General features: G+C 39.8%; 1 protein-coding gene across 5 annotated transcripts in view; it reads left to right on the top strand.

Moving 5' to 3' along the window:
• Positions 1 to 9,158: 9,158 nt before the first annotated feature.
• FNDC3A (fibronectin type III domain containing 3A) overlaps positions 9,159 to 26,502 on the top strand; it is a 111,035-nt gene continuing 93,691 nt past the window's right edge. For 3 of the 5 annotated variants that reach the window (XM_053934323.1, XM_053934318.1, XM_053934324.1), the window contains exons 1-2: positions 9,159 to 9,241; positions 25,950 to 26,078. In XM_053934323.1, the coding sequence (XP_053790298.1) occupies positions 25,977 to 26,078 (102 nt within the window). In that variant the 5' untranslated portion in view covers positions 9,159 to 9,241; positions 25,950 to 25,976. Of the gene's footprint in view, positions 9,242 to 9,369; positions 9,396 to 25,949; positions 26,079 to 26,502 lie in introns of those variants that run through there. The other 2 variants (XM_053934319.1, XM_053934322.1) reach the window with 2 other exon arrangements.

Here is a 26,502-nt window from a genome sequence, read left to right as displayed (position 1 = left end):
CTGAAAATATAAATATGCCCTAAATGATTGCAACAGGACTTTAGATAGGCAAAATAATCTTATCCTGCGTGCATAGACAGATCTGTCTACACTGATTTCCTTATCTTGCAGCCAAACTGCTCTCCCTGTAGAAGTCAGTCACACTTTTCAGTGGGCTCTTTGTCCAGACACACAAAAATATCCAGAGAAGGAGCTCTGTAAAAGTCCATGTTCCGTTAGACAAAAACTGTTGGAATTGTGACACCAGACAAAGAGAATTCTTTCAAGCACCTTGTGTTGTAGTGGTTAATGAGCATGCCATTGTGTCAGCAGCAGAAGTAAATTAAAGACAATAATCTTAAATTGAAGTTAAACTAGTGAAAATGCCAGAGGAGCTGAATCCCTACAGATCACAGAAGGCAACAACAACAAAAAAAATTATGCATTGCATCACTCTATATCTTCCATCACTAAGTGCCAATAGAAAGGAAGATTGTAAGAGACATTTATGTCTGACACCAGACAATTTGGGCAGAGTTGTTCTCTACTCATTTTTCACCTCGAGTCAGACAGAAGTCAAAAACATGGAAAAGAAAAAAAAATTGTGGGCTGCACCACACTGAAAATAGAATAGAATACTAGTGTCTAAATCAAAGGTAGGAAAAATTATACCAAATTGAAAGGATCTGTGACTGATCTAAGAGTGGAGACCCAGCATCTTGCCTGAAAAAAAAGGAGAAAGAGTTAACCAAGGCTTCAATGACAGGCCGCACTGTGACTAGAATCTAAAATGGGGAAAAATCATATAATTTGCATGCCTTTTACTAGGAAATCTAAAATTAACATTTCCCCAGACATCTCAAATTTTGCATGAAACAAATTGCTCACTCCAGAATAAGTGTTACTGTGTAAGGACCATGCTTGAATGTCCTCAGCAACATGAAACCCCAAAACACTCCATGAACAAAGGTCTGAAGCAAATGTTTTTCTTTTGAAACGTGACATTCATGCTTCATTCACTTCAGTTACTGGTATGAAGAACAGACTTACACCTAAACTGAAAAGTTGATGAAAGATGAAGGAGAGGGGGAGAATTAATTAAGAGACACTCCTATCTTTTTGAAATTCCTTTGTCTGTATTTTAATAAATGGTCAGAATACTGAAGTACTTAGAAAGAAAATATTCGTAAAGAAAATGTGTACAAGATGGCAGCTGTTTCTCACTAACTTGATACCTCTTTTTCTGACAAAAATTTCAAATTACAGTTTTGCCCACAGAGAACTTCACTATATCCTAGGTTTCATCTTCCCTGGGGAGAATCTGATCTGCAAACATGGACAGTATTTTTGGCACAATAGAGGGAGAGACAGTCATGGAACTTCCCAGCATAACACAGAGCTTAAGAGTTGTCTACTGAGGCAAGAGGGTTATGCTATGTAGATTGTATTGCTGGACTCTTCTCACTTGCCAGGGCCTTTGGGGTGGTGCTCATCTACCCTGGAATAAATGAGGAGTGATTCCTACAAGATCACAGACAATGAAGAAGAAATATAGTTAGCCCTTTTTTACACCATCAGTGAAATTTCAAGCTATGTGACCCTTGTTTCCAAAGACAGATCCAAGAATTCTAGGGCTGTTTTCATTTGGAGAGTTGGCATACGAGAAATCTGCTTGAGTTACCATCACTGAACATATCCATTGCTTGGATTCAAAGAACATTGAAGTGAAAAAATATCAAATAGAAGCTCAGACTGGTTTTTTTTTTGTTTGTTTTTTTTTGGGGTTTTTTGGTTTTTTTTTGTTGTTGTTGGTTTTGGTTTTTTTTGTTTTGTTTTTGTTTTTGTTTTGTTTATTATTCTTAATACTTTATTAGGAACCACTTGTCTGTTGTCTATTTGTAAAAACATGCAAAAATAAACAGAAGCTGCACACTTCTACAGTGGAGACTCAGTGGAGTCTTTTAGTTTGCACAGAAGTGTCTGCAGTATCCTTCCAAATCAGACTCAGACAAGTTTTAACTACCTACAGTCTCTGCTTGAAGTGCATGGAAAGATTACAGGCTGCTTGGGAGAAAATTAAAGCAGAATAAAATAGTTTACAGAGATAAAACAAAATCAGCTGGAACCAAAGAGACGCTTCAAGGTAAACAGAGGGATTTCACTTTGTTAAGCAAGTTTTCCTGCCAAGAATCTAAGACCATAGGAGGTACTTATGTGTTCTGCTCATGCCTCAGATACACTAATGCTCATCACCAACTACACCAACATACAGAGCTGGACAAAACCTTGTCTGGGGCCTCTCATTTCAAGGGATAGTTTTTCCTTAGAGATGAACACAACATAGTTTAATTTCTTGATAGCCTACTTTTTGTTACAATCATTTTGCACATAAAAAAATTACAAAAGCAGATGTATATTAAAAGGCCCAAGAGATCAGACCAAAGAGCAGCTCTTTGTAAAAGCCTTGCTACAGCCCTGCCTCCAGCAATGGCCAACAGCAGTGCAATGGGCAGCTGCACAGGAATACTTATCAATGTTTTCCCATCCTTTAGAAATTTGTATCTCAAAGACTCCTAAGCCAGGGGTCGTGTCTCTTTTTAATAGCCCTTCATGGCAAGTTTACTCCCCTTTTTAATCCTGCCATGCTGCAAACTTTTCTGCAGCCAATGCAATTGCATTACCCAAGTGACCAGCTAAATATTTCAGTTTGCTGAGAAGTTGTGTGCACATTAACCAGTACCATTCTTCCCAAATGAACAGAATGAACAGAGACCACATAAAAGCAAGACATGTTTTTTTCTGGGGGCTAAAACAAATTCACTTAGAACACATGATGATTAAAAAGGAGGAAACTACAATTCCAATAACAATACAGACAGTTTCTACTGCTTGTAGCAGTGAGCTGCCGTAGCTATTTCCTGTCACAGGAGCCAATTGCCAGTTGCTTGACACTGCTAACATCTCTGAGACACCTCATCAACCATGACTTGAGCTTTTCCCTGCACAGAACTTCATAAGACAAGGCTGTTCTTTGTACTCATCCTGGTTTGAAGATTTTTCAATGGCTTCATTATTCTGAAGCTGGTGAAGTATACTTGATTTCCACTGTCATGGAGTTTTTAGGTGTGAACAGCATTTGTCTAAACACACAGATTATACTTTCACACCATCTGGATCCTTCATCTGGAAGAAAAATACTTGAAATAAATATGAGAAGAACCTCCAAGCCACCATGAAGCAGTTAAATTCTTCTGGAAAACCACAAAGAATGTTGGTGACATGCTAAATATTCAGACTTCTTGGGGAAAAACCAAACAAACAAAAAAAAAAAACAAACCAGGAAAATCTGAATGAAGAGACTAATTAGTATTCCCTGAGCACACTGAACTCAGGCTGTTATCTTGCCAGACAAGGACTTGCACTGCAAGATCTTTTATTGAACAAGCTTGAAATACACTCTTATGTGAAGAGGTTGATGAAAACTTTCTTCAACTTCTTTGTTTTCAAGCACAACATGAGTCTGGTATTTCAAAGGGCTAGAAAAAAAAAAAAAAAGATTCACAGCACAACCCCCAAATTCAGCATTTCAAGATGAGATAATGGAAATCTTGTGCTTTTTAGAACTCCTCAGTATTGGGGCATAGCTGCTCAAATAGGACAGGTAACTTCCTCTCAACTCAACTAGGTCAAAAAGTCCTAAGCACAATCAGTCCCTCCTAAACTCTGCCAGATACAGCTCTTCACCAAAAGAAAGAAATTCACATTTGACTCTCAGTGGTCCATCAAATGAAAGCTACTATTTATCCCAAGAGAAAAATCTCCTGGAAAAATCTAAACTCGCGTAAGAAATTCCTGAATATTCAAGAAGGAGAAAGGTCCTAAATAAATGTAGTTCAGTAACATATCCAGTTGAATTCTGCACCTCAGTTTCCTAAGTCTTTGTTTCCATACAATGGAGCTTTTAATGTCTAACTTTTCACCACAGTTTGAAAAGGAAGGCTACAAAATTATTTCCAACCAACACCAAGCAGAAGCACAAACTCAAAGTATGTTTCTGGTAAACAATTTAATTACAACCAGGGCTGGCTGATTATTCAACTTCATTTATCACAAGCTAACTGTTAACTAGGAGATGACTAAAGACAGTTCAGAAATACCTCAATTCATAAAGCAAAAACAAACATCAGTGTTTTCTAAAAGTAATGAAGATAATAAATATTGCTTTGTTTGTGTCCACAACCCCTGTTTTAAATATCACTTCCAGGCAAAAAATAATAAGAAAACATAGCTTTAATTCATGATGGGAAAATCACAGTTCAATTAAGTGGCTGATTTCAACAAATAAAGATTTGCAAGGTACAAAATGATCAGTTGCAAGAATGCCAAGGTCTACATAACTGTGAGGCATTTTTCACTGCATTTTAGCTTTTTTACTTGAGTTTGAAAAGTAATATTATAACAAGTAGGTTTACATCATATAATTTTTTCCATTTTAATTAAGATACATTAATTTGAGTTCTAAACCATGTATTTCATCTTTGTGTATATGCATTTTGCTTTTCCTGTAGGCAAATGTACGTATCAGAAAAACAAGTGCCACAGAATTAGGTTGCTCTGTCATATGTGCTCCAGTGAATGTTTTTGAAGTCTAAATCATGGTACTAAGATTAAAAAATTTTGACTCATTAATTTTTCTTAAAGAATTTGGTTTGGTTTAGTGCTCAAACACCTTAAGTGCACATTTCCATATGTGTTCTTTTTATTCAACACCAGTTCTAAGAGTAATCCCATTGAAATCAAGGGAATTTTTTCCAGAAAATGAAATTAATCAGTAGGAGGGAAATGGCAGATTCCAGCTAACCCCTGAAGTAAAGAAACTGCAATTTCCCTCAAACTCCTGATTCTGTGTTGGAGTTATTTCTGTAATATGAAGTTGAATAGTTGAATTTTGTTGCCTCTGATAGAATTAGTATTTTTATCCATTTAATCCTCCCTTTCTTTTTGGTATTACCATTCTAAAGTTTTAGCTGGTTCAATCCTGTCATAGGATTATTTAGTTCATCATCCATGTCCTGAACAGCAGGTAAAGAAGACAATGAGTTGTTGATTTGTGTCCACCCGTGTTTTGAGAAAAGCATGGTAAAATATATCATACAAGACTTACTCTACAACAAGTGTCAAAAAACAGTTATAGACATGATAAGCATTTTATTATATGCCATTCCTCAATGTGTTTTGAGTTCTACTAATTCACCAAATTCTGTAAAAACACAGCTGATCATAGCAATTAAATCTGAGATTCCCTTTTCCCCACAAACACATATTTTACCATTGAGGTGAATCATGCCTAGCATTAAAACACTGTCAGCAAACCTTTATTTTGATAAAACATTCTGATATTAAAGTTGGATTTTTTTACAGTTCAAAACCTTTCATACAAATCAGAAACCAGTAAGCAGTTTATACTGATTGGCAGCCTCTTTGAAAGCAACTTGGGCAAATAAAAGAATGCTATGCAGCTCAGGTGAAGACACAGTATGCCCGATGACACCGAGGAATCAGTAACTCAGTTTTGTGATAATAAAATTTTCTGCTTTTTTTTTGCCAGCAAGTCAAAATTAAATCTCATTCACCTTGCTATTATATACAGCAAGTTTACTTTAAGGGAGTTATAGTCATACATTAGTTACTTGTTTTAGAAAATAAGCACCAGCTGTATTTCTTTAGTTGTTGTGTATTGCACTGATGCTACTTATCTGGTAGAAGGCAGCAGTGCTACTGAACTCACGGCTTTCATAGCCCACAGTCCATGCAAAGTGCTCTCCTCTGGCCTGTGAGGCCAGGGTAAATGTTCCCACTAGTGTCTTCAGGTGAAGTTTAGATGACAAACCTGTTCGTAAAGACACTGTAAAGTCTGACTGCAGGTCTGCTGATCTACATTTGGCTACCACTGCCCTGACAGGCACAGCAAGCTGTGACAGCAGCAGAGCTGCCACTACTGAGAGAGGTCACCATTGTCCCTCCTGGCAGAGGTGCTACTGGTGATTATAAATTCAGCTAAGTGTGAAAATGGGTTGTTCACTATGGAGACACATGCTGTGTATGAGAAACTTGCTGAACTCTCCAACTTAAGCCACATTATTTTGACTTCAGAACTGGAGGGTTCCGCCATCTAACTATTGAATGCTTCATAGAATACTTTGGTTTTGAAGGGATCTTTAAAGATCTAGTCCACTCCCCTGCAATGAGCAGGGACATCTTCCACTAGATCAGGCTTATTGGAGCTCCATCCAACCTAGACTTAAATGTTTCCAGGGATGAGGCTCCTTGCAAGGATGGAGAGAATTGGAGGATTGGATCAAATGATGTAGGTCTCAAAACTATCATGAGTTGCTCAGTTCTGGTCCCGGCACCAGACTGCTACATGTTTTGCTGGATAAATACAACTCAAAGCAAACCTGAAATAATGACTGTTGTAACACCAATTCTTCTCAGTTGTCTGGAGACAGTAACTTGGTTTGACTGAAAAAGTGAGAGCCAGAGAAGGAGGGCATTATGATACATACATATGACTGTATGTTAAGAGGGTACTCTGCAATACATTTTTGTATTTGTCTCCTCACCTCTCCTCTGCTGGATTTAGCTACAATATCAATTTCATAATTGTTCATCATTAGCACTTGGATGTGTATCTGGTACATTACTGTAAAGAAATTCTGTGTTGAATGAGTCCTTCTGGGAAGTTCTGGAGTGGATGAAAGCAAAAGCATTTGGTCAGTCATCTAGAAGTACCTGAGAACCATGTAGGCAACTTAGGTTTGTAAATAATTCCAATCTAGTTTAGTTTTGGTTTAGAAAAATCCATTTATTCACAAGCCCCTAAAGAGAGACAAAGAGGTCCTTATACTGGTTCCCAGTGCCTTCCACCCACTTTTAATATTATTCAGAATTATTTCTAGGTGACTTTAACCAGGTTTCCAGCAGAAAATGGAATTTCATATACACATTTATACATCTGTGAACTAAAAAGGAAGAAAAAGGTGAAGGACTGTGCCATGTAGTGCAAACATACACACCACCAGGACCAGCATTTGGATGGAGAGAAGAGCCCTAAACACTCTCATCTATCCCCTGTCCCAGCTCTATGTCTGCACCCATGCACCCAAAACACCACACAGATTTCTTGATTTTACCTTCAAGGGAAGTGTGGGGGAAGCAGCCCGGGGAAGCCAGGAGGAGGAATGAAGGAATGAATGGCTGGGAAGCCAGGAGGAGGAATGAAGGATGCTCCCTCCCAGGGCTCTCAGCAGTGGGGCACATACAACTGGTGCTGCATCATCAGTTCAAACTGGACAGTCTGACACAAAGCCAGGATCTGTGGCTGCCTACAGTGGTGCCCACGGCCACTGCTGTCACTGCTGTTCTTGGCCCCACTGCCACCAGTGAGTGGTGCCTGGTAAAAGGAACTGTGGAAACCCTTTGCTGTATTCTGCCACAACTGCTGGCCAGCTCTGGAAAGCCATGCTGAAACTGGAATAAGGCAGGAAAATCAGTGATCTTCCAACAGCTGTAACTGGCAAAAATCTCCAGTTTATGCCCCTGAATTGTACGACCCACTAATGCTGTGCAGTGGCATTTGTTCAGCCCTGACTCATAGACAGAAGACTGCCACTGAATGAATCACCAGCAGCATTTTCCGCAGTATCTAACGAGGTAGCTCATCCAAATATTGATCAGTCCCAAGTCTCTCTAGTTTTTGAGATCTGAGATATCACAGTCTAGTATGCTATTCACCATTCAGATTCTGCATTTGGGAAAGGGGGCTTGTAGTGTGAAGCCAGGTGATGACCAAACATTGGTTGGTGCATCCTTTATTGATAGGAGCTACCTTCTGCCTGCCATGAAGCTATCAAAATTATATGAACACTGCTGTAATGCAAGAGAAATAGGAACTTAGTCAGTTAATAACAGAGAGCTTTAAGGTAAATTAACAAAACCACTTTATAAAACATCTCATTCGGTTTGGTCCACTGCTGCAGAAGGTCATTAAGCCAAACACTGTAGTAAAATAATTTTGATCCATAATGGCAGAAATAACAAACATTAAGCAAAGGATAATCACAAATTAGCATTCAGGACACCAGCTGAACATTGCAGGTGTTGAGGGAAGATAGTTCCTCCCTGCACAAGTGCCTGAAAAAGCACATTTCTTCCCCTTTCCTCTCTGATGGTGAACACTACATGCTTGAGCAGGAGGTAGGGGACACCTCAGGTGCCCACAGTCCTGCCCTCCTCAGCCTTTGCCCTCTGACTTTCAGTGTGATAATGGCTGTATAGGACACAGACAACCTTTCACTGCACCCAGCAAGAGCCCAGCCTGGGCAAACGCCATGGCTTGAGTTGCATATTACAGGAATTACTACTGCAGAAACCACATTAAACAATGAAGAAGCCTTACAAGAAGCAGTGCAAGTGCACCACTGAGGTGGCTTTGGTGCCCAGTATCTCCACAAAACACTTCTGCCATTCCAAGTGACTACCATAACTGACGGAACCCAAAGTCATGGACTACATGAACTCAAAGGACATCTTATGGACATTTTGAAACGGTGGTCCATCAACTAATGGAGTAACATCTGTGTATTTTATCAAATTATGGGAAGAAGGGTGGTGGCTAGTGAAGTTGTATTGAATAGTATGAGGTCTGGCCATGGTATAAATAGTATGGAATAAGGGGTGGAATATGTGCTCAGTGTGGCTGGGGTAGAGTTAAATTTCTAAACAGTGGCTGGTATGGGGCTGGGTTTTGGGTTGGTGCTGAACAGAGGGCTGATAGAGATGGGTTTTTTTATTTCTAAGCAGGGCTTACACAAGCAAGCCCTGTCCCCAGTCACCAGTACAGGCTAAGGCCAAGGCCCTGGCACGGCCGAGCCCCGACCCCCCGGACCCCGCGGATCCCCCGGCCACGCCCTCACACAGGCCACGCCCCTCTGCTGCCAAACCACGCCCACACACTGCCCCACCCCTTCCCCGGCCCCGCCCTCCCGCACGGGAGCACTCCGCGCAGGCGCACTGCGCGCCAGAGCCAACTGCCCCCTCGCGGCCCCCTCCAGCCCTCCCCAAAGATGGCGGCCGCGCGCCGCCGGGCGAGGCGGCGGGTAGCGCTGAGGCGGCAGGGCGGGGGCGGCGGCGGGAGCGGAGGGCAGTGACAGCTGCGGGGAGGGCCGGAGGAGGCGGCGGAGCGGCGGCGGCCGGAGGGCAGGTACCTCGAGTGGGCGGGCAAAGGGGTGGGGGAAGCGCCGCCCCTGCCCGAGCTGCGCCATCGGGAACTCCCCCTGGCGCTCCCCGCCTCGGCGCCGCTGCCCGCTGGCGGCGGAGCGCGGACCGTTAGCCGGGAGAGCCGCGGGGCCATGGCGGTGAGTAGGCGCTGATGGCGAACCGCCGCCTTCCCCTCCGCGGGGCGGCGAGAGGGGTGCGAGGGGACGGGGGCAGCGCCGCTGCCTGCCCCGCTGCCTGAGGAGCGGCGCTCCCCGCCGGGGAGGACCGGGAGCCGGCGCCTCCGACGGAGCCCCGCGAAAGAAACTTTGTGTCTCCCTCCCCTCCGTCGCTCGGAGGTGCCTCTGCCGGCCGGGGCGCGGGGATCCGCCCGCTGTCAGCGCCGGGCTGCGGCGCGGCGGCCGCGGGAGGAGGCGGTGGTTGAGCCGGAGAAAGAAACAGATGCGGAGCGCGACCAGGGCAGCTGAGCCGGCTGTGACAGGCGGGGAGGAGAAGGCAGTGGTGGTGCTCGACACCTTTTTCTCGTTGTTGTTGTGTTGTTATTGTTGTTGTTGCCCTCCGCCTAAGCCCTAAAAGGTTCCCTCATACGCCCAGCTAAGGGGATTGAGCGTCTCTATGTAGATAAAAGTCTTCCCGAAACCACGGTAATCATCTTGCCGACTCCTAGCAGAGGCATTATTCTTTCAGCCAGTTTTACTCCCGATTCCCCCCTCCCCGAATATCGCCCAACCTAAACAGAAACTTTTCGTTGCTTCCAGGGAACTTAGAAAGTGAAACCAGCTAAAAGCAAAAATGAAACTTTCCATCTGATTTTTATTGTGCGAAGTATAGAAATTAAGCAGCAGAAACAAGAGAAAATGTATTTGGTAACAGAAGAATGTTATAAATGGCACCTTAAGACGTGTTAGTCATTTGTTTAATCCTGTCAAAGGCATTTTATTAGCCAACTTGCATGTCAAGTGTTATTCTAGAACATTTCACGTTACAAAGTAATTCCTGTGAAATGTTCTTTGTTTTTAGAATTTCAGTCTGCATTTGATCAAATGCATACCTGATTAGAAATGCCTTGAATTTTCAAGGAGGCTTAAAATCTCTAATTTTTTTGCTGCTGAGTACTTGGGAGCTTCTGTCTCAGAAGCTGTAGGACCCAGTCCTGCTAAGCTTTCTGCTTAAAAGAAGCAATTTTGTTGTTATGGCAATGGGAAACTTTCTGCTTTATACAGCGTAGAAATTTAACTGATGTGAATCTGCATCCCTAGATGTGTTTATTTTCTGTGTTGTGAAATAGTGTGAGTCACAGCAAATCAGTGGTCCTTAAAATTCAAAAAGGATGATCAGTTACATTTTTTATGCCTCTTTTTTGTTTTTTAAGGAAATGGTCTCAAATAATTATGAAATTTAATCACATGATGAACGGGGAAGTAGCAAGCTGTCAGGTAGGGAGAAAGCTGTACACACATGTGAAAGTCAGAAGTAGCTGAGTATCTCTAGCACTCAATGTTGGCAAATTAGATAGAGGTCTTGACAGCCATGAGGGAGCAAGAAGAGTGCTGGTCAAGTTTGAAAACATGGCATCTAATCTAGATTCACTCTGTGTACACAAATCATCCTGACACACTTATATTGAATCTGGGAGTTGTTTGTGCAAACCACACCAGAATGATCTTTCTGGTGACTTTGGGGGAGAAAGTTGATGTGCTATATGAGTTCCATAGGGGCACTGGACACTGATTTTTAGCAGATGAAGCCCGGGTTAAGAGAGACAGAGATCCTTGTCTTCAGAAAGGCCAGGACTCAGTGATCTGTTGCTTAGCTCACTTGGTCAGGGGGGTGAGTAATCGGCTTTGAGCAGAGTCACAGGCTGACTACTGTAGATGATAATATTAAAACAAAATTAGGTGAGTGTCTCAGGTTTTTCTCAAGGCAAATTGAGCTGTTCTGAGGCTTTTTACTGTATGACAGGCTCTGGGTGTATGAGTTTCATGACGGTCAGGTCATTACTCCCAGCATTAGTTATCTGATTTCAGTCCATCAATGGCATTTCTACCTTTTTCAAGTTGGAGTTTCTACTAGTTTGTGAACTTAAAACTCAAAAGCTTTAGATTTTTATAGGCAGTGATGTAATGGAGCTGCAGAAACTTGGATTATGTTTTGGACTAGTAACTCATTTGCTTTGGGCTGTGAGTCCTGTGGATCTTGGGATGCTTTTCTTTGTTAACCTTTGCCTCGTGGCCATTTAATTATACTTGAACTTGGACCTCCATCAGCTAGCTCAGTGTTATTCTGATGATCATTTTGGCTGAAGATCTCAAAGAGATCCTTTAGAATTGTTATTGCAGCTTTAACTGCTTAATTGAACATGTTTCTGCAGTGTTCTGTCTTAGGACTTGAGAAAAACTCTTAAAGCTTGACTTGATGAGAGGTTCGATTTTTCATCCTTGTCAGTACTTCCTCCTAGATGATTTTAATATCTAAATACTTTTAGACAATGCCACAATTTCCCTTGCTGGCAGGTCACTTCTGCAATAGTGTATGTTGTTGTACATGTGTTGGTCTCTAGAAATACTGAATGCTAGGAAGGTGTTGTGTGCTGTTGTTCTGATTGTCTATTGATGGCTCTGTCAGTGGCAAATCCTGTAACCCAGCCCTGTCCCCCTTTTTGGGTTGAACTGGCAAACATGCAGTCTTGTTCATTCCCAGACAGATACCAGAGAAGACAGTTTTTGTGAGGATGCAGGCCTACTTTCTAGACAGTGTTGTCTGCATCCATTGATGTTCCTTGTCAGTGCCTTCTGGAACCTCAGGAATTCTTATCTTCTTCTAGCAACTTTGTATCTTTTTTTCACCTCCACTGTCTAATTGTTGTGGGATTTCTAGTTCAAGCTCTGCTAAAATGTCTACAGATAGTGTCATGTTCCATCAGTGCATTTCTATTATCTAGAATATTAATTGGAGTCTCTCTGTTATAGGTGTCAATAACACTTCTATATTTTATCATTGATTTCTTTAAGACTGTTGACTTGGGGAATTTCCCAGGCAATTTGTAGTAAAATTCAACTTCACTGCAATTTAGAGTGCATGAGTTAAATTGAGAGCTGATGTTTTTCCTGTAGGACCAGATCTCAGTAAAAATGGATTTGACTTGGACTGTCAAGCCTTTAGTTTAACTAAAAGATACTGTCTGTATCTCAGGAAAGTGATAATAGTTTGGAATGAGTGCACTGCTTTTTCTGTTCAGCAAACATGAAGAATGTTTATTTTGCTCATGGGGCCAATGTTTCCTGAGCTACAGAAAAGACTGGTTTTTTGCTTGTTCTTTGCTATAAACAGTAAACTTTGAGCTTCCTTAATGCTGATGTTCACTTGATGTCAATAGAAAAACAGTATCAGCCTTTTTCTTAATCTTCTCTATTCATGAAGTTTAATGGTTGTGTTTATGTCCAGTGGTATTTTGGACTGTCATCCTCGGGGCTGATGAGGTAGCAGGATGTTTAGGAAATGTCTGTAACACTTAATACTATTACATGTTTCTTGTAGGTTGTCATCTTTAATTGTTCCAATTAATTTACATTTGGTTTCAGATGGAACAAATATTTTTGAAGTAATTTTGTTTGCCCCCCAGGAATCTGGTCCTATTCCAGCTGCTGACACACTCTTGAGCCTGTAACCACTGAAAATCTGCAGACTTTTTGCTAACCTGTCATAGGTGATTTTAATGAAATGTAAATTCAAGTAGCGTTTGCTATGCTCTTTTGTCAATAGTGAAATAGAATTTTTAGCTGTTCCTTTCATGGTGGACTCTTGATATACTCACTTGTTAGGTTATGCACCTTTTCTTGGTCGTATTGATAATCTTTTTGGCTACAACACATGCTGCACAAACTGTTGGTCTTCACTTTGATGGCACAGTTGTGTAGAGCACCGTTATTGCTCTTCTTGGATGTATTGTTTTGAAAGCTTTTGTATTCAGAATTGCAGTAGCTCAAGAATGAAATATCCTTTTATTTTCTAAATACTTGATAAAAATTCAGCAGCGTGCTCATTTGTGATGTCTTCACAGCACATTTCAAACTGAGTTAGACTGGACCTGCTTAGCCCTCTTTGTTCATGGCTCCAAGAAACCTTTCACTGTTTATGTCTAGGCAAGCACATTTGTTGGCCTCAGTCTCATCAGACCTACCAATATATCTACCAGCGTTCTTAACAGAATTTATATTTTTGTTTCTCTTTAAGTTTTTACTTTTTCAGGATATGTGGACCTTCTGCTCATGATGTTCTGCAGTCAGAACATCACTTTAGGCTAACACTGGTATCCTTTCTTTTGGTTTAATACCTCAGGCATCAATCACCACCCCAACACCAGTCCACAGAAGTTAATCAGGAGCACTGAATATGCCTATGTTGTATCTCCCCCCAGTTTTGCTGCCAGAGTTGTTCCAAAGCATTTAGGACACGTGAGAAGATACACTGCAAAATTCTGCATTTATAGACAGTAGAAAATATTGTACCTTACTGTATATTGAATGGCTTGGTGCATAACAAGTTGTCAAAAATTAAATTACCTACAAGTTTACAATCCCAGTTTGACCAGTAGAGGTAATTTTTATTACCCATTAATAAAAGGAGCGCAGCACTTTCTTAAGATGTAATAAATGTCTTCAAGAAGGTCCAAAAGGATTTATACTGTGACAAATATGGGTAGGTAGTAACTTTATTCTGTAACTGGAAGTGAAGAGGAATATGCAGGGCACGAATGTTAACTTTACCTTCTGCATAACAGTTCTTTTTGAATCTGCTTTGGGTTTTTTGTACCTTGGTTGAATTTAAACGTGATGCTCAGTTCTTATTTGCTTTTGATTTTGAATAACTTGAAGTGAAAAAGAACTTAGCAAACCTTGAGCTTTACTGTTACCTGCAGTAAAAAGTAAAAAAACTCTATAGTTCACAAGTGTAAATACTCCCTTGTAAATGGGGTTGAGTTTCCCCAGTGTACAGACCCAATGTCTGTGGCATACAAGATCCTACAAGCATGGGCATGTAGCCCAGCTGTTGTCCCATTTCCCCTCACTAACGTAGCATACTCCATACCAGGTCTTACTCCTTTGATTATAAAATAAATCCTTCTTCTCTAATTTCCAGTTTTTAAATGGCAAGGTTTTGGTTTTTTGTAGTTTGTTGTCCTTTTAACTGGAAGAATTGTATCTACTAGATAACTTCACAGAAGGAAATAGAGACAACGGAACAGCAAGTCAAGTAATTTTACTTTGGCAGAAGAACACATTTTAGGTAGGGATAGCAAATCAAGTAGTAATGGTCTGCAAAAAGTGCGCAGGTAGCTGGAAGCTAATCTGTAAGCAGAAATTGAATGGGTAAGAAGGTTCAGCACAAACTTTGGTGACTTGCAACGTCTTGGCAATGAGGGAGAGCTGTGACTATAACAATGCAGTAATGTTTCAAGATACTACTTATTGATAAACTGTTAGGGGACTTTCTACAGTGAGAATAAATGTCATAAAACACAAGAGTTACCATGCCTTTGCAAATCCTGTACAGTCTATTAAAAATGTAAATTGGGAGGATGACACTGTAAGACAAGTATTTACCCATTTAGTCTAGTATGAAAGTGGATTGAAGATACTGAAATGAAGTACTAAGAAGTTAGGATTAAAAAGAAGCTGTGGAAGTAAGCAGTGACTGTTGGCAATGAGTAATTGTAGATGCAGGTGAAATGTATTTTGTTTTAATTTGTTCAGGCTTGCTAATAAGTTGACTGCCCCCATTTAAGAATATTAGTTTATCTGTACATTCCGCTTAGTGGCAGCATTTCGATGGTGAGGATAAGTGACCATAAATAAAGTAATAGATCTTTAAAGTACCCCAGTGCATTTAAGTATGTACATCATGGCAATATGGCTCAAAACAAATCAGTTTCTGACTTTATGACTGTATTGTTGGTAACAGTTATTCGGTGTTGCAACTTCATATGTAAAAGAGGAAGCTAAGAGCAGCTTTGTTCTCTTGACTTGATTGAGCAATCAAAGTAGTTGGTCCCATGGTGTTTTGATTAACTAAAACCTTAAACTTTTCTAGGAGGATGGTGTAGAACTTAGGAGAAAGGATTGCTAATATCACCTGAGAAGCCTGCTCTTGTTTTGCTGGTCTTCCCCTTCAGTAGTTGCAGATACTCCTCCATTGGAGAACTCTTGAATGAGTAGCACATTCGGACTTCAAGAGTTGCACTGAATTGAGATCATGATTCACCATTCTGCTTTTGGGGTACAAGCCTTTCCTCTCTGTTTATTCTTACATTTCTCATTCACTTGTGTATTTGTACATTTTGTGTGTAAAGTCAGTCAGGAAGCTTCTGTGTTAAAACTGATCAATTCTTATATGATTAATTTTAAACTGCATCTGTCCTACAGTTTAACTCACTTGATTGACCAGTTGCTTGCAGTGGTGCAAGTGGGATCTGCTAGTACGATTTAGCAGAACTGACTTCAAGGAGTTTAAATTCTTGATAATAGAACACCCTTCAAATGTGAATGTTAGGCCTCAGAAGACCTTTTGAGACTTTTTTTGGTGAATTTTTACTCTTGGGAAGTAGTTTTCATATGTCTGCCTTGATTTATCATGTTCTGTTGCTGTCCTGTTCCTTATGGAGGCAGAGATCTACAGCTTTTCCAAAATAATCAGTGGAGAGATATTTTAAAGCCTCTTAGACTTGTAGGCTCATTGATCCTACATTTGGATAGCAGAGTTTTCATATTTCAGAATGAGCAGGAAAAAGCTGTTTCATAAGAGTTCTTTAAAAGCTGCTCATTCTGCTTGAGTCATGCACTCTTTGTAGCTCCAACACCAGCAGCTGTCTCTGCAATAAATTTATCTCACTGACCAATTGCAGGTCATATTATTTTATTAATAAAAATATATCCATGTTTTTAGTTTGCCTTAAAGGTATCGTATGAAAAATTACTTTGGAAATTTCTCGTTGCTACTCACAGTCTCTGAGAAAAGGGAGTCAATGACAAATGAGGAAGTAGCTTGATTCTTGGCATTGAATTTGCTTGTTTTCTCAAAAACTAAGCATGTTATTAAACAGAAATGAAGGCAAAAGTAACAGTTAAATGGGAAAGGCCAAGTTGGTTTTGAAGCCATGTGATTTTCAGAAAACAAACTGAAGGAAATCCAGTCCTGGCAGAAGCTTAGAAGAATCTAATTTTACTGGTATAAAAGTAAAACTAGGAGGATTTAAGGAAATTCTTGAGTTACAAGAGTGTAAAACAAAACATAGTTTAGATCAGTGTAGCATAAATAAAGTGGAATTGCATTGCAGGTTTTTTACAAGTGGTGCAAAAAATATGGTATGCAGTTCATTCTCCTCATTTCTTTTTGTGGATTATTCCCATGAGTATCTAAATGGAAGATGTTCTCCAAGACAAAGGAGGTCACAGTATTGCACCCTGTCTGTGTCAGTGCATTGGATTAATGTGCTTGCTAAAAACTAGGTATAGGTTTGCACCTGGCTGCTGACAATTTGCTCTGTGATTGTAAAATGCATGCCGTCAAAGTAGTTCCAAATAAAATTAACGCATAATTCCAATTTGTGTTAGGTTTGCACTTACCCTTTACTAAAAGCTTAGACTTCTTTGGAGGTATAAGAGGAATGGGCAAATAGGTGGGAAGTACTGAATTCTTCATAGGGCAACAGCATTTAAGTTACAGATACTTCATCCAGATAAGGATTGTGGATGTTTTTAAAATAACATAATAATAATAACAACAACAACACTTAAAACCAGAATGTGGTGTTTTGAGGTAGTTTGGGTTGCACTGGTCTTGCTGTGTACAGTTAAACATTCAGCACTTGTGCTGGGCAAGCTGAGCTAGAAAGTGTCCATGAACATATTGTGCCTTTATGGATGACTGGTTTATAACTGTCTAGTTTTTCCTCTGTGTAGTCCTCACCTTCAAAAGTTTAGTTTCCTACATCAGCTACTATTAAAAACTTAGCCTCTTTGGCTCAGATTCAAAAACTGCTGGCTTATGAATACAAATGCATTAAACTTGAACAGCTGGGGTATTTCCAATTATCTGCTATGCATTCTTATATAGGTTATAGTACCCATGGCATGAATGCCTGAACTGCATTTGAAGCTGCTCCTAAATCATTGTGGTTTATAGTCTGGAGTATGAAGGTAACCTGACATAAGTATTAATTTACTATAGCACACTAAACTCCTGCTAAGGTTTGCTGCTGTGGGGCTTGGCCATTTGTGCTCCGAGTAGATCAGGTGGTGACTATTGGGTGTGAGTCAGATCTGGTAACTGTTTGGCTGTTGACGTGCACTTGCATTTGCTCAGCAGTCAGTGTTTCCTTCACAAGAGTACTGCATTAATTTTACAGCCTTTTAGTGTTCTTCTTCTGGTGGTAACATAGTATGAACAGAGTTGTGGATTGTGTTTCTCAGACTTTGAGAATTATGTTGAGTGAGCTTCTGTGACAACACTTGAAGTATTTTCATATTGATGGTAGATGTTGTAGATTATTTTTTTTTTAATAGGAACTTCCAGTGCTTATTAAAACCTTTAGTGTATCTTCACTGTTAAGGGACTGTCAGACTTTGAGTTGGTTGATTTACTTCATGAAAAGATACTATTTTTATAATTTTCCTGTATTGCCTATCTGTGATTTTAATATTATGACCAGCACTGAAGGAAATAGCCATTTGACTTTCACTGCACTTAAAAGGAGGTTGACAAATTAGTGAAAAAGAAATGTTCCTCATAACACCCTTCTTTTAACAAAAAATAACCCTTCTCTGTTCTATTGGAAAGTATTTTATCAAGTATCCCAGGAAAACATTTCTGAAACAGGAAAAATACTTTATCAGGAAGAAAGTGTATATTTTAAATAAAATTGCATATTAATTGAAATATTTAGTTCAGAACTTGAAAAGTTGGTGTACTGTAATTGCCACGTCTGAAATTCTTTGACTGGAAAATGTGGTAAATGTACAGGGAGGGAGAGAAATTGAAATCTTTCTGCTCAGTTCTGATTCTTAAAAACAAACACAAAACTCTTCAGCAGGCTTCATAACTTTAATAGCTCAGCTACAACCTTATGGATCTCTGGGTAATTATATTCTAATACGTTTCTACACCAGCTGCATCACTCTATCTGAGCTTTTTCCAGTAGTGCATTAAGAGATATTACTAACATCTGTTGTATAATCTTTGTTCTTTCCTCTTCACCCTAGGGCTGCATTGGAATATTCTAGAATTTTCCTCATTTTAGCATGTTTGTACATCTTGGGCACTTCTGTTTGTCCACTCTTGTCTCATAAGTTCTGAACTGGATGGCCGATTTGACAAATTGGAAGGAATTGGCTTTTTTGCTTCAGCCATTTGAAAGATGTTTGTTTTTCCAGTGCATCTGCTGTTCCCATGTTGGAGAAGGCAGAATCAAAGCATTTAATGCATTAGGATTGGGTGATGGTTTTATGAGTTTTTTAGGTTCTGTAAATTCATTCCTTGGTCTTTGGCAAAACCTAAGTGTTGTCTCCTATTCAGAGAAGCTTTTATTCCTCACTGGAAGTTATCTGGACTGGAGGATGGGCCTTGTCTGTGGTTCCTGGGGGACTGTAGCTGCATGAAGACCCAGATGAAGAAGGAATGCACACCTGCTCTGCCGTGCTGAACCCACTAGGAAAACACACCTTACAGCAACCTGGAATTGGCAGCTGTAATATGATACTGCTTGAAGCATGTATGAAACTGCAGTACTGACAAAGAAACTGTGGAAAAGCCCTGAGTTTGTTACTTCTTGTGTAAGAGCAACATGCAGTTTGGAAACATTTAGTATTGATTTCATTAAAACAGTTTCTTACACTGCACCCTTTTGTGTTAGATGCTTTTGTCTTGTCCCTGCTTAAACTTCTGTCCTTGTGTTGTGTAGAATTCACAGCTGTTCTGAACAGCTCTCTGGAATAATAAAGGTTTGTGCCTGTTGTTCCCTAGATTTGACAGAATTAGGATGTGAAAGAGTGTTAAGTTGCTGTAAGCATTGTGATGATACGTAGGTAGGTAGAGAAGCATTACTCTGTAAATCATAAAAACTGAGGAAAAAAACCAGCAATGCAAATTTCTCCTTCAGTAGGCACCAGTGATACCACTGTGCAGAGTGGCCTTATAAGTCCTCTAGTTGAGAATAAATCAATTAATTATATTTTGTATTAAACTCAATAACCAGAAACAGTGAATCTCTAGGAAAGAAGTGGTCCATATGTTTTTATTGTACACAGCACTGTTACTAGCTATAACTACATTTATCATGGTAGTGCCTATATCCCAGCTGAACTGGAAAGCCTGTTTGTGTAGGATGTTCATGTGAAAGTGTAACTTTTTAATTCGTAACTATCATCTAATGCAGTCTTCCTCTTTTAGGAGAAAGGCCAGATTATAAAGCAGTTCTGTTATGGACAGTTATGTGTATGTCTTCCAAAGTTTGAGCCTCAGGTGTCCCAATTTGAGTTTTGATTAGCATTGTCATTGTTGCTTTGAAATTTGAATTGAGAATTTGATAACTTTTAAGAGTTTGGAGGCAAGCTATGGTCCTGTCTCTGGGTTCTGATCTACTGCAAGTCATTCAACTTTGGCATTATGTGTTGTATTTTGTTTGACTAATATTCTGGAATTCATAGGAGAATTCTGCTTGACAGGGTCTTTGGAGATTGCCTTCTTCAACGCTTTGTTAGGACCTTACATGGTCAGGTATTGATTTTCTACAGCACTGGTCTCCAAATCTTTTGGTCATGCACCCCATAAGTAAAGAATGTATTAAGCATGCATCTCCAATATATATAATCTTTTAAATTATATGCATATGCTACTTTATTGATATATGTATACTATAAAGCATATGCCTATCACAAAATCATAGAATATGGTGAGTTGGAAGGGACCTGTCGTGATCATAGATTACAACTCCTGGCACTGCCCAGGACACCCCAGGAGTCACACCTTGTGTCTGAGAGCATTGTCCAAACATTTGTGCTTTTGCAACATGCCTCCAGGAAGAGTTTGATTTAAGGGTCTCTGCCAGCATCCTTCAGGTAGTGGTATCCAGCTAGCAGGTGACCCCTGGCTACTCTAGTGCTCTTAGCTTCTCCTTGTGTTTCCTAAGCCCAGGAGCAGTCTTTGTGGCATCTGCCTTATACTGGGAGGAGGAGAAGGTGGCTGAGAAGAGAAAACCGAACTTGGTATTCCAGATTCCAGCTTATTACCACTGAATAGCGGGGAATAATCACCTTCCTCAGCCCATTGGCTGTACTTCTCTGCTAATACAGCCTCATATGCCTTCATTGCTACAGGACACGTGCTGCTGACTCATGTTGTTTTACCTTGATGATCCAGCTGATACAATGCTGATGTGTTTTTCAGAGACTGTCCTTAAGATCAGCTGCTAGTCTCTTGGAGAAATGCTGATCCTTTGCATGTGCAGAGGAAATGCACTGAATGCACTGCCCAATGATCTCAGCCTTACAACACTGCTTAACCCTTAGTGTACAACTGACAGAATAAAAAGCAGCATTGTATTGTGCATTAGAACTTGAGGGTAATGCCAGAGAAACAATAATGGACCAAATCTGAAGGCATTTAAGGATTGAGTTAAATTGTCATTATAGTTCAGGAAGGCAAAGTTGCTTACTGAACTATGGAGTAGAACACAGTGAGCTTTAACATCATTTAGCCTTTTGCCTTTTAGTGTAATTAATTCCTTAAAGGTTCCTCAGGCATAAGTCCTGGAGTCTAAACAAATCACATCCAGTAAATTTAGATACCCTTACTTTGTTTCAGCTTTGATAGGCTTCAGAAAACTCTTTCAAGGTATTTTCAAATAGCAGCTCAGGTGGGGGTGGTGGGCAGTAGGTAGTTTACAATGTAAGTCTTGTACAAAGCATTAACTTACACAATTGGGTTGTAATCTCAAGAGACCCTATACTTGCCTTGCATTGTAGAACATATGCAGTGTAGACTGAATTTGCAGTCCTGAATTGACTTTGAATGTCTACTATTAGTTCAGTATGTGCAGTAGCAAGACAAAAAATGAAATAGTTGTTCATGCAGTATTGTTGCTGTGCATGAAACAGTGTAGATTTGTAAATAAGCATGCATTTAATGCTCCACCAGTAGCAAATTACTTCTCGGCTGCATCTGTGCTTAGCAACTGAGAATTATCTCTCTATTCATCTAACGTGTCCTCTTCCTTGTCTGGTCCCTTTTAATGTCCATAAGAATGGTCCAGTGAGTAGGCGTTAAATAAATCCTTTGGTTCACCCCTCATGTTATTTTACCCTTCTGAAGGCTGCTGCATCAAAGTTTTCAATGGTACAGGAAATCTGACAATAGGCTAGTGAATTTTTTGTAGTGGTTCTGCAGGCTGAACCTTACCTGTTGTCTAAATGCAAGTTTTCTTGTGCCCTTTTCAATACCTCATTAAGTCCTGAGTATATCCAGAAACTAGATGGAGTTGGAGGACAGTTATATCATCTGGGGAAGTTTTATAAGGATTAAGGCTGAAATTACAGTATGTACATACTTCGCTTTCAGTATTTTCAATATGGAACAGTATGTTCAAGAAGTTGTTGCTCACTCTTGGAACAGTTAGCAATTTCAAGTCAGAAAATTGGAGACAAAGCTTGTGAAGTTATTCCAGTAGAGATGGTAGATATTTGCAGCCAGAGGCAGGAAAAAACATCCTCCCCTCCATGTTGCTAAGGGAAATAGACCTGTTGATATAACTGATAAAGCCTTTTGGCAAGCTTGTGTTTGACTGTCCACTTTTATTATTCTGTCCTTGTCAGAATCAACCCTTCACAGGATTGAGTTCATTCTTTTTAGTTTTAGAAAGAGCAGCTTTTCCTTTCTGCATTAATACTTTTTGCTATGCCTAACTTTTTAAGCTATTCCTGCCATTTTAGTGGACTGAAATGACTCAGTCTCTTATCATTGTCATTGCTTGTCATTTCCAGACTTCCTTTCTACTTCCTTTTTTTTATTTTTTCTGAGAGGCAAGTTAAAAATATGTTCTGTAATGAGAAGCCGAGAACTGATACCTTCCCTTCCTATTGGAAATTCACATGGCTCAACAACTCTGTATTTACTGTTAATGTTTAAGAACTGCCCATTCAGTTTTAATCCGTCTGTTCTGGTTTGCTATTAAAGAGAAATGCTCTCTAATGCCAAGTAAGATTTTAAGGTTGTTTTTCCAGTCCACTTATTCGTACCTTTTCCAGCAATATCCATCACCAGAAGGTTTGTATGAAGTTAATTGGACAAAGCTTTTTCAATCAATCTTAATTGTATTTTAGTTCTTTACAAATAACATCCAGTGTTGGCCTCAGATTATTGTTTGCTAGCAGGACTAGATTGTCCCTTTTACAACATAGTATTTAATGGAAACTTCTACTTTTCTTCCAGACCTCTGAGACTTTCCTAGGACCCAAGTTATTTGCAAGTCTTTTTCAAAAGTCTAGGTAAATGTCTTCAAGAGGTCTTGAATGCAAGCTACTGGGATCTGCTGACCTAAAGGCTCTGTCTGCACACACTTGAGGTCCTTGCATTGAATGTGATATAGATTATTTCCAAGTTATGTTTATTGAGCACTTCTGTTTGTCTTGACACCAACCTTCTGTCCAGTTTAGCTGACTTCTCCTCCTACCACACATTCTGTCTTTTCAAATTGGTGTCTTTCTTTGTCCTCACAGCAAAAAAAAAAAAAAAACCAAAAAACAAAAACAAAAAAAAAAACCACCTACAGTGGGTTAACATACCACATCTTACTTTGTGACTGTATTATGTGCACTTGTATGGATTGCTGCCACCTGACTACTGATGGGGGAAAGGCTTTTGATGAACGTGTAGTATAGATCCACATTGGTGTGAAGTTTAAACCTTTAGTCTTTGAGACTAGTTCAGTGACATTGCAGAGAAATCTAATATTGTATTGTCAAGGAAACATTTTTTTTTTTTCCTAGATTGATTACACAGTCTGACAGGTAGCACTTTTATTATTGTTGTAGAGGGTGTCAGGAATACCCTACATAGTACCTCCTGTCAGGGTTTACCAATGAGCAGTGTGCCCTGTCTCCAGAATAAATCAAATGCTTGAATCCAGACATGGAATTTAGCTGTGTCCCAGTTAAGGCACTAAAGACTGGGTGCTGAAGGTGGACTAGTGACGTAAGCACTTGGTTCCTGTAGGAACCTAATTTTATACAAATCAAATAATGAAACAGCTGTGCAGGAGAATGGAAAGTTGCCATGTGGAAGAGAACCTGGGGGTGCTGGTCAGCAGTAGCTGAACATGAGCCAGCATGTGCCCAGATGGCCAAGAAGGCCAATGGCATTCTGGCCTGTATCAGCAATAGTGTGGCCAGCAGGACCAGGGCAAGGATTGTCCCCCTGCACGTGGCATTGGTGAGGCCACACCTCAACCCTGTGTCCAGTTCTTGGTCCCTCACTACAAGGACTCTGAGGTGCTGGAGTGTGTCCAGAGAAGGGCAAGGAGCTGGGGAAGGGTCTGGAGCACGAGTCTGGTGAGGGGCAGCTGAGAGAGCTGGGGGTGTTTAGTCTGGAGAAAAGGAGGCTCAGGGGGGACCGTATCATTCTCTACAACTGCCTGAAAGGAGTGGTGGAGCCAGGTGGGGGTCAGTCTCTTCTCCCAGGTGACAAGTGATAGGACAAGAGGAAGTGTCCTCAAGGTGCACCAGGAGAAGTTTAGGCCGAATAGTAGGAAAAAGTTCTGTACAAGAGGCCTGTAGTGCTTTGTTAATACGTGAGTCCTCTTCTACTCAGGGCACTCTATTACAGATTTCAACCCACAGCAGAGCTACAACATCCACCAAAGAGGGGCAAGTAAGTGAAAACAGCCCATTGGGTGGGATGAAGTTTCAGATAATGCTTTTGAGTAGTAAGCTGTACTGGTTAACCAAACATGTCTAGAGCTTGGTACTGAAGTTAGTGTCATGAAGCTGACTTTATCACTCCTTCCATTTTTATCTGGTATTTTTTCATTTGAAGTTAATGCTGTAACTAGTAAATACCTCTGTTTATGAGCAGACAGTATATCTGAACTAGAAGTTTGGAAGTGTTTGTAGGGAGTTTCAGTAGCCAGATGATATCAAGGCAAAACTTGTAAAAGCCTGTAACACTGCTGGCTGTCAGGCTGTATAACTCTAAAATTGTATTTACTTTTTTTTTACCAGCCTACTGTAAGTACTGACTAAGAGAGGCGATTCTGCTTTAGAAATAGTGTACAAGCTTCTTCTCAGCCTAATCCTTATGTCTGTGTTTGATGTAAAGCACTGTTTTCAGATGCAAAATTTGATTAACTTGTGGGAATTCTGAATGTGCCATTCACCCCTAGTGAATTCTTTCCATCTGTCTTTCTGTTTTGTTAAGAAATATCAGTTTCTCAATTCTTGTTGATCTAATTCTTTTTTTATTTCAAAAGCTAAGTGTACTACGTCTAGCTGAGATTGAGTTAAGACTAGTACAGTAAACCAATGTAATTTAGTGATTTTTTTTTTTTAAACAAAATTAAATGCAATTTCAAAAACAGCTTCTTAGACTTGCAGTACTTATTTCCAGCATGGAAAAATGATAATCTTCAGCTTTTTTGGTCTTAATTCTTCTATCCAGTATTCATATAACACTAAGATGCAAAATATCAGAAAACATGTTCCTTGTGACTTGTTAATATAATTGGAAGGAATGCTTGGCTGAATTCTGCTTTCTGTATCATTGTTATGTGATATTCCTCAGTTAAAGTGTATCCCTGCTTTCATGGGCCTCTTGCCTGTGTGGCTTTTTTTCTTGTTATCAGGTTTCTTGTAACTTTACAGTGTGTGCTAGTGAGGGATTTTTTGTAGTATGGTTATGAGGATTACAATTGTGTGTGTGGGCATTATCTCTTCCCTTCCTCCTCAAGTTTTACCTGCTGATTAAAGGGCCCCTGGTTATCAAAGTGACACAACTTTATTTCTGGATCTAATAAATTGTAAAATGGTTATATGTCAGATTGTACAGAAGATTTTATTATTATTATTATTCATTTATTTGTGCCTCACTAGGACATTTCCTAGTAACAAGTTGTCCCTAAAGATTTTATCCATTATAATAATAGGAAAAGTGGGTTGATTATAAAAAAAGGAAAAAAGTAAGTGTCCCAGTTAGTATATCTTGGTTATTTACCAGTCACATAAACAAGAACACTATACATATAGGTTCTAAAGCAAATGGCGTTTTTTCTTTTTTTTTTTTCTTTTTTATTTTTTCCTCCATAGGCATTTTGTCAGCAGTGCCAGTCAGCTGAAACCTTGGTTTGTTACAAAGTTTAGAGATTCAGTTTTGTTAGCTCCAGGGTAGTGATCTATCTTCTTCTGAGGTTCAGCCGCTAGAGGGGGTGTAAACCACCATCTCTATATAACCAGGACTTGTGCTAGCTGACGAAAACTCACCTTCAGGCTTGTGTGATTGCTGCTTGTTGTGGAAACATACTTTATTAAGGTGTCTAATTTCATAATCTTCTTTTCTTTTGTTGTTGTTTTTATTTCTAAAGTGAGGCAAATTTTAAGGATAATTATTCAGAAATATTGATATAGTTTAACCATCTGAGTAACTTTCCTTTGCAGGTGATCTTGTGAATTAGTGTACCATCAATGATGGCAGAACATCCACCGTTACTGGATACCACTTCAATTATAAGTAGTGAAATCCCTCTTTTGACTTCCCCTATTGTTAGTGGGGATGGAGCACAACAGGTAAGGAAACTTCATTATACGTTTTTTTTTTTTTCCTTTCAACACATCACTGACATGTTGACATTGTAAAAGATAGTAATCTTTCTTCTGGAATATATTTGTGCAGCTTTAGGCATACACGTGTGTTAGAGATTGAGGTGAAGGCAGAACTGGTGCAGAGATAAGATTTGTAAGAAGTATGAAGCAGAAAACCTGTGTTGCTGGGAGAACTTCTTCATGGAAGAATGGAACCAAACAGCTGCCAAGTTGCCAAGCCATGATTGTGTCTTAGTTTGGGAGTTACATATTTAGATTACTGCATGATCTTACTAAGGCGAATAAACCTTTCCCTATGATAGAACATAGTAGGCACAACATGTGCTAATACCTGTGATCTCCAGACAGATGCATGCTTACAGCTGGGTAGCTTGAATGGTGGGACTTG

The sequence above is a fragment of the Vidua chalybeata genome, chromosome 2 (genome assembly GCF_026979565.1).
Source record: "Vidua chalybeata isolate OUT-0048 chromosome 2, bVidCha1 merged haplotype, whole genome shotgun sequence".
NCBI classification, from domain to species: domain Eukaryota; kingdom Metazoa; phylum Chordata; class Aves; order Passeriformes; family Viduidae; genus Vidua; species Vidua chalybeata.
This window is presented reverse-complemented; position numbering and strand designations above follow the sequence as displayed.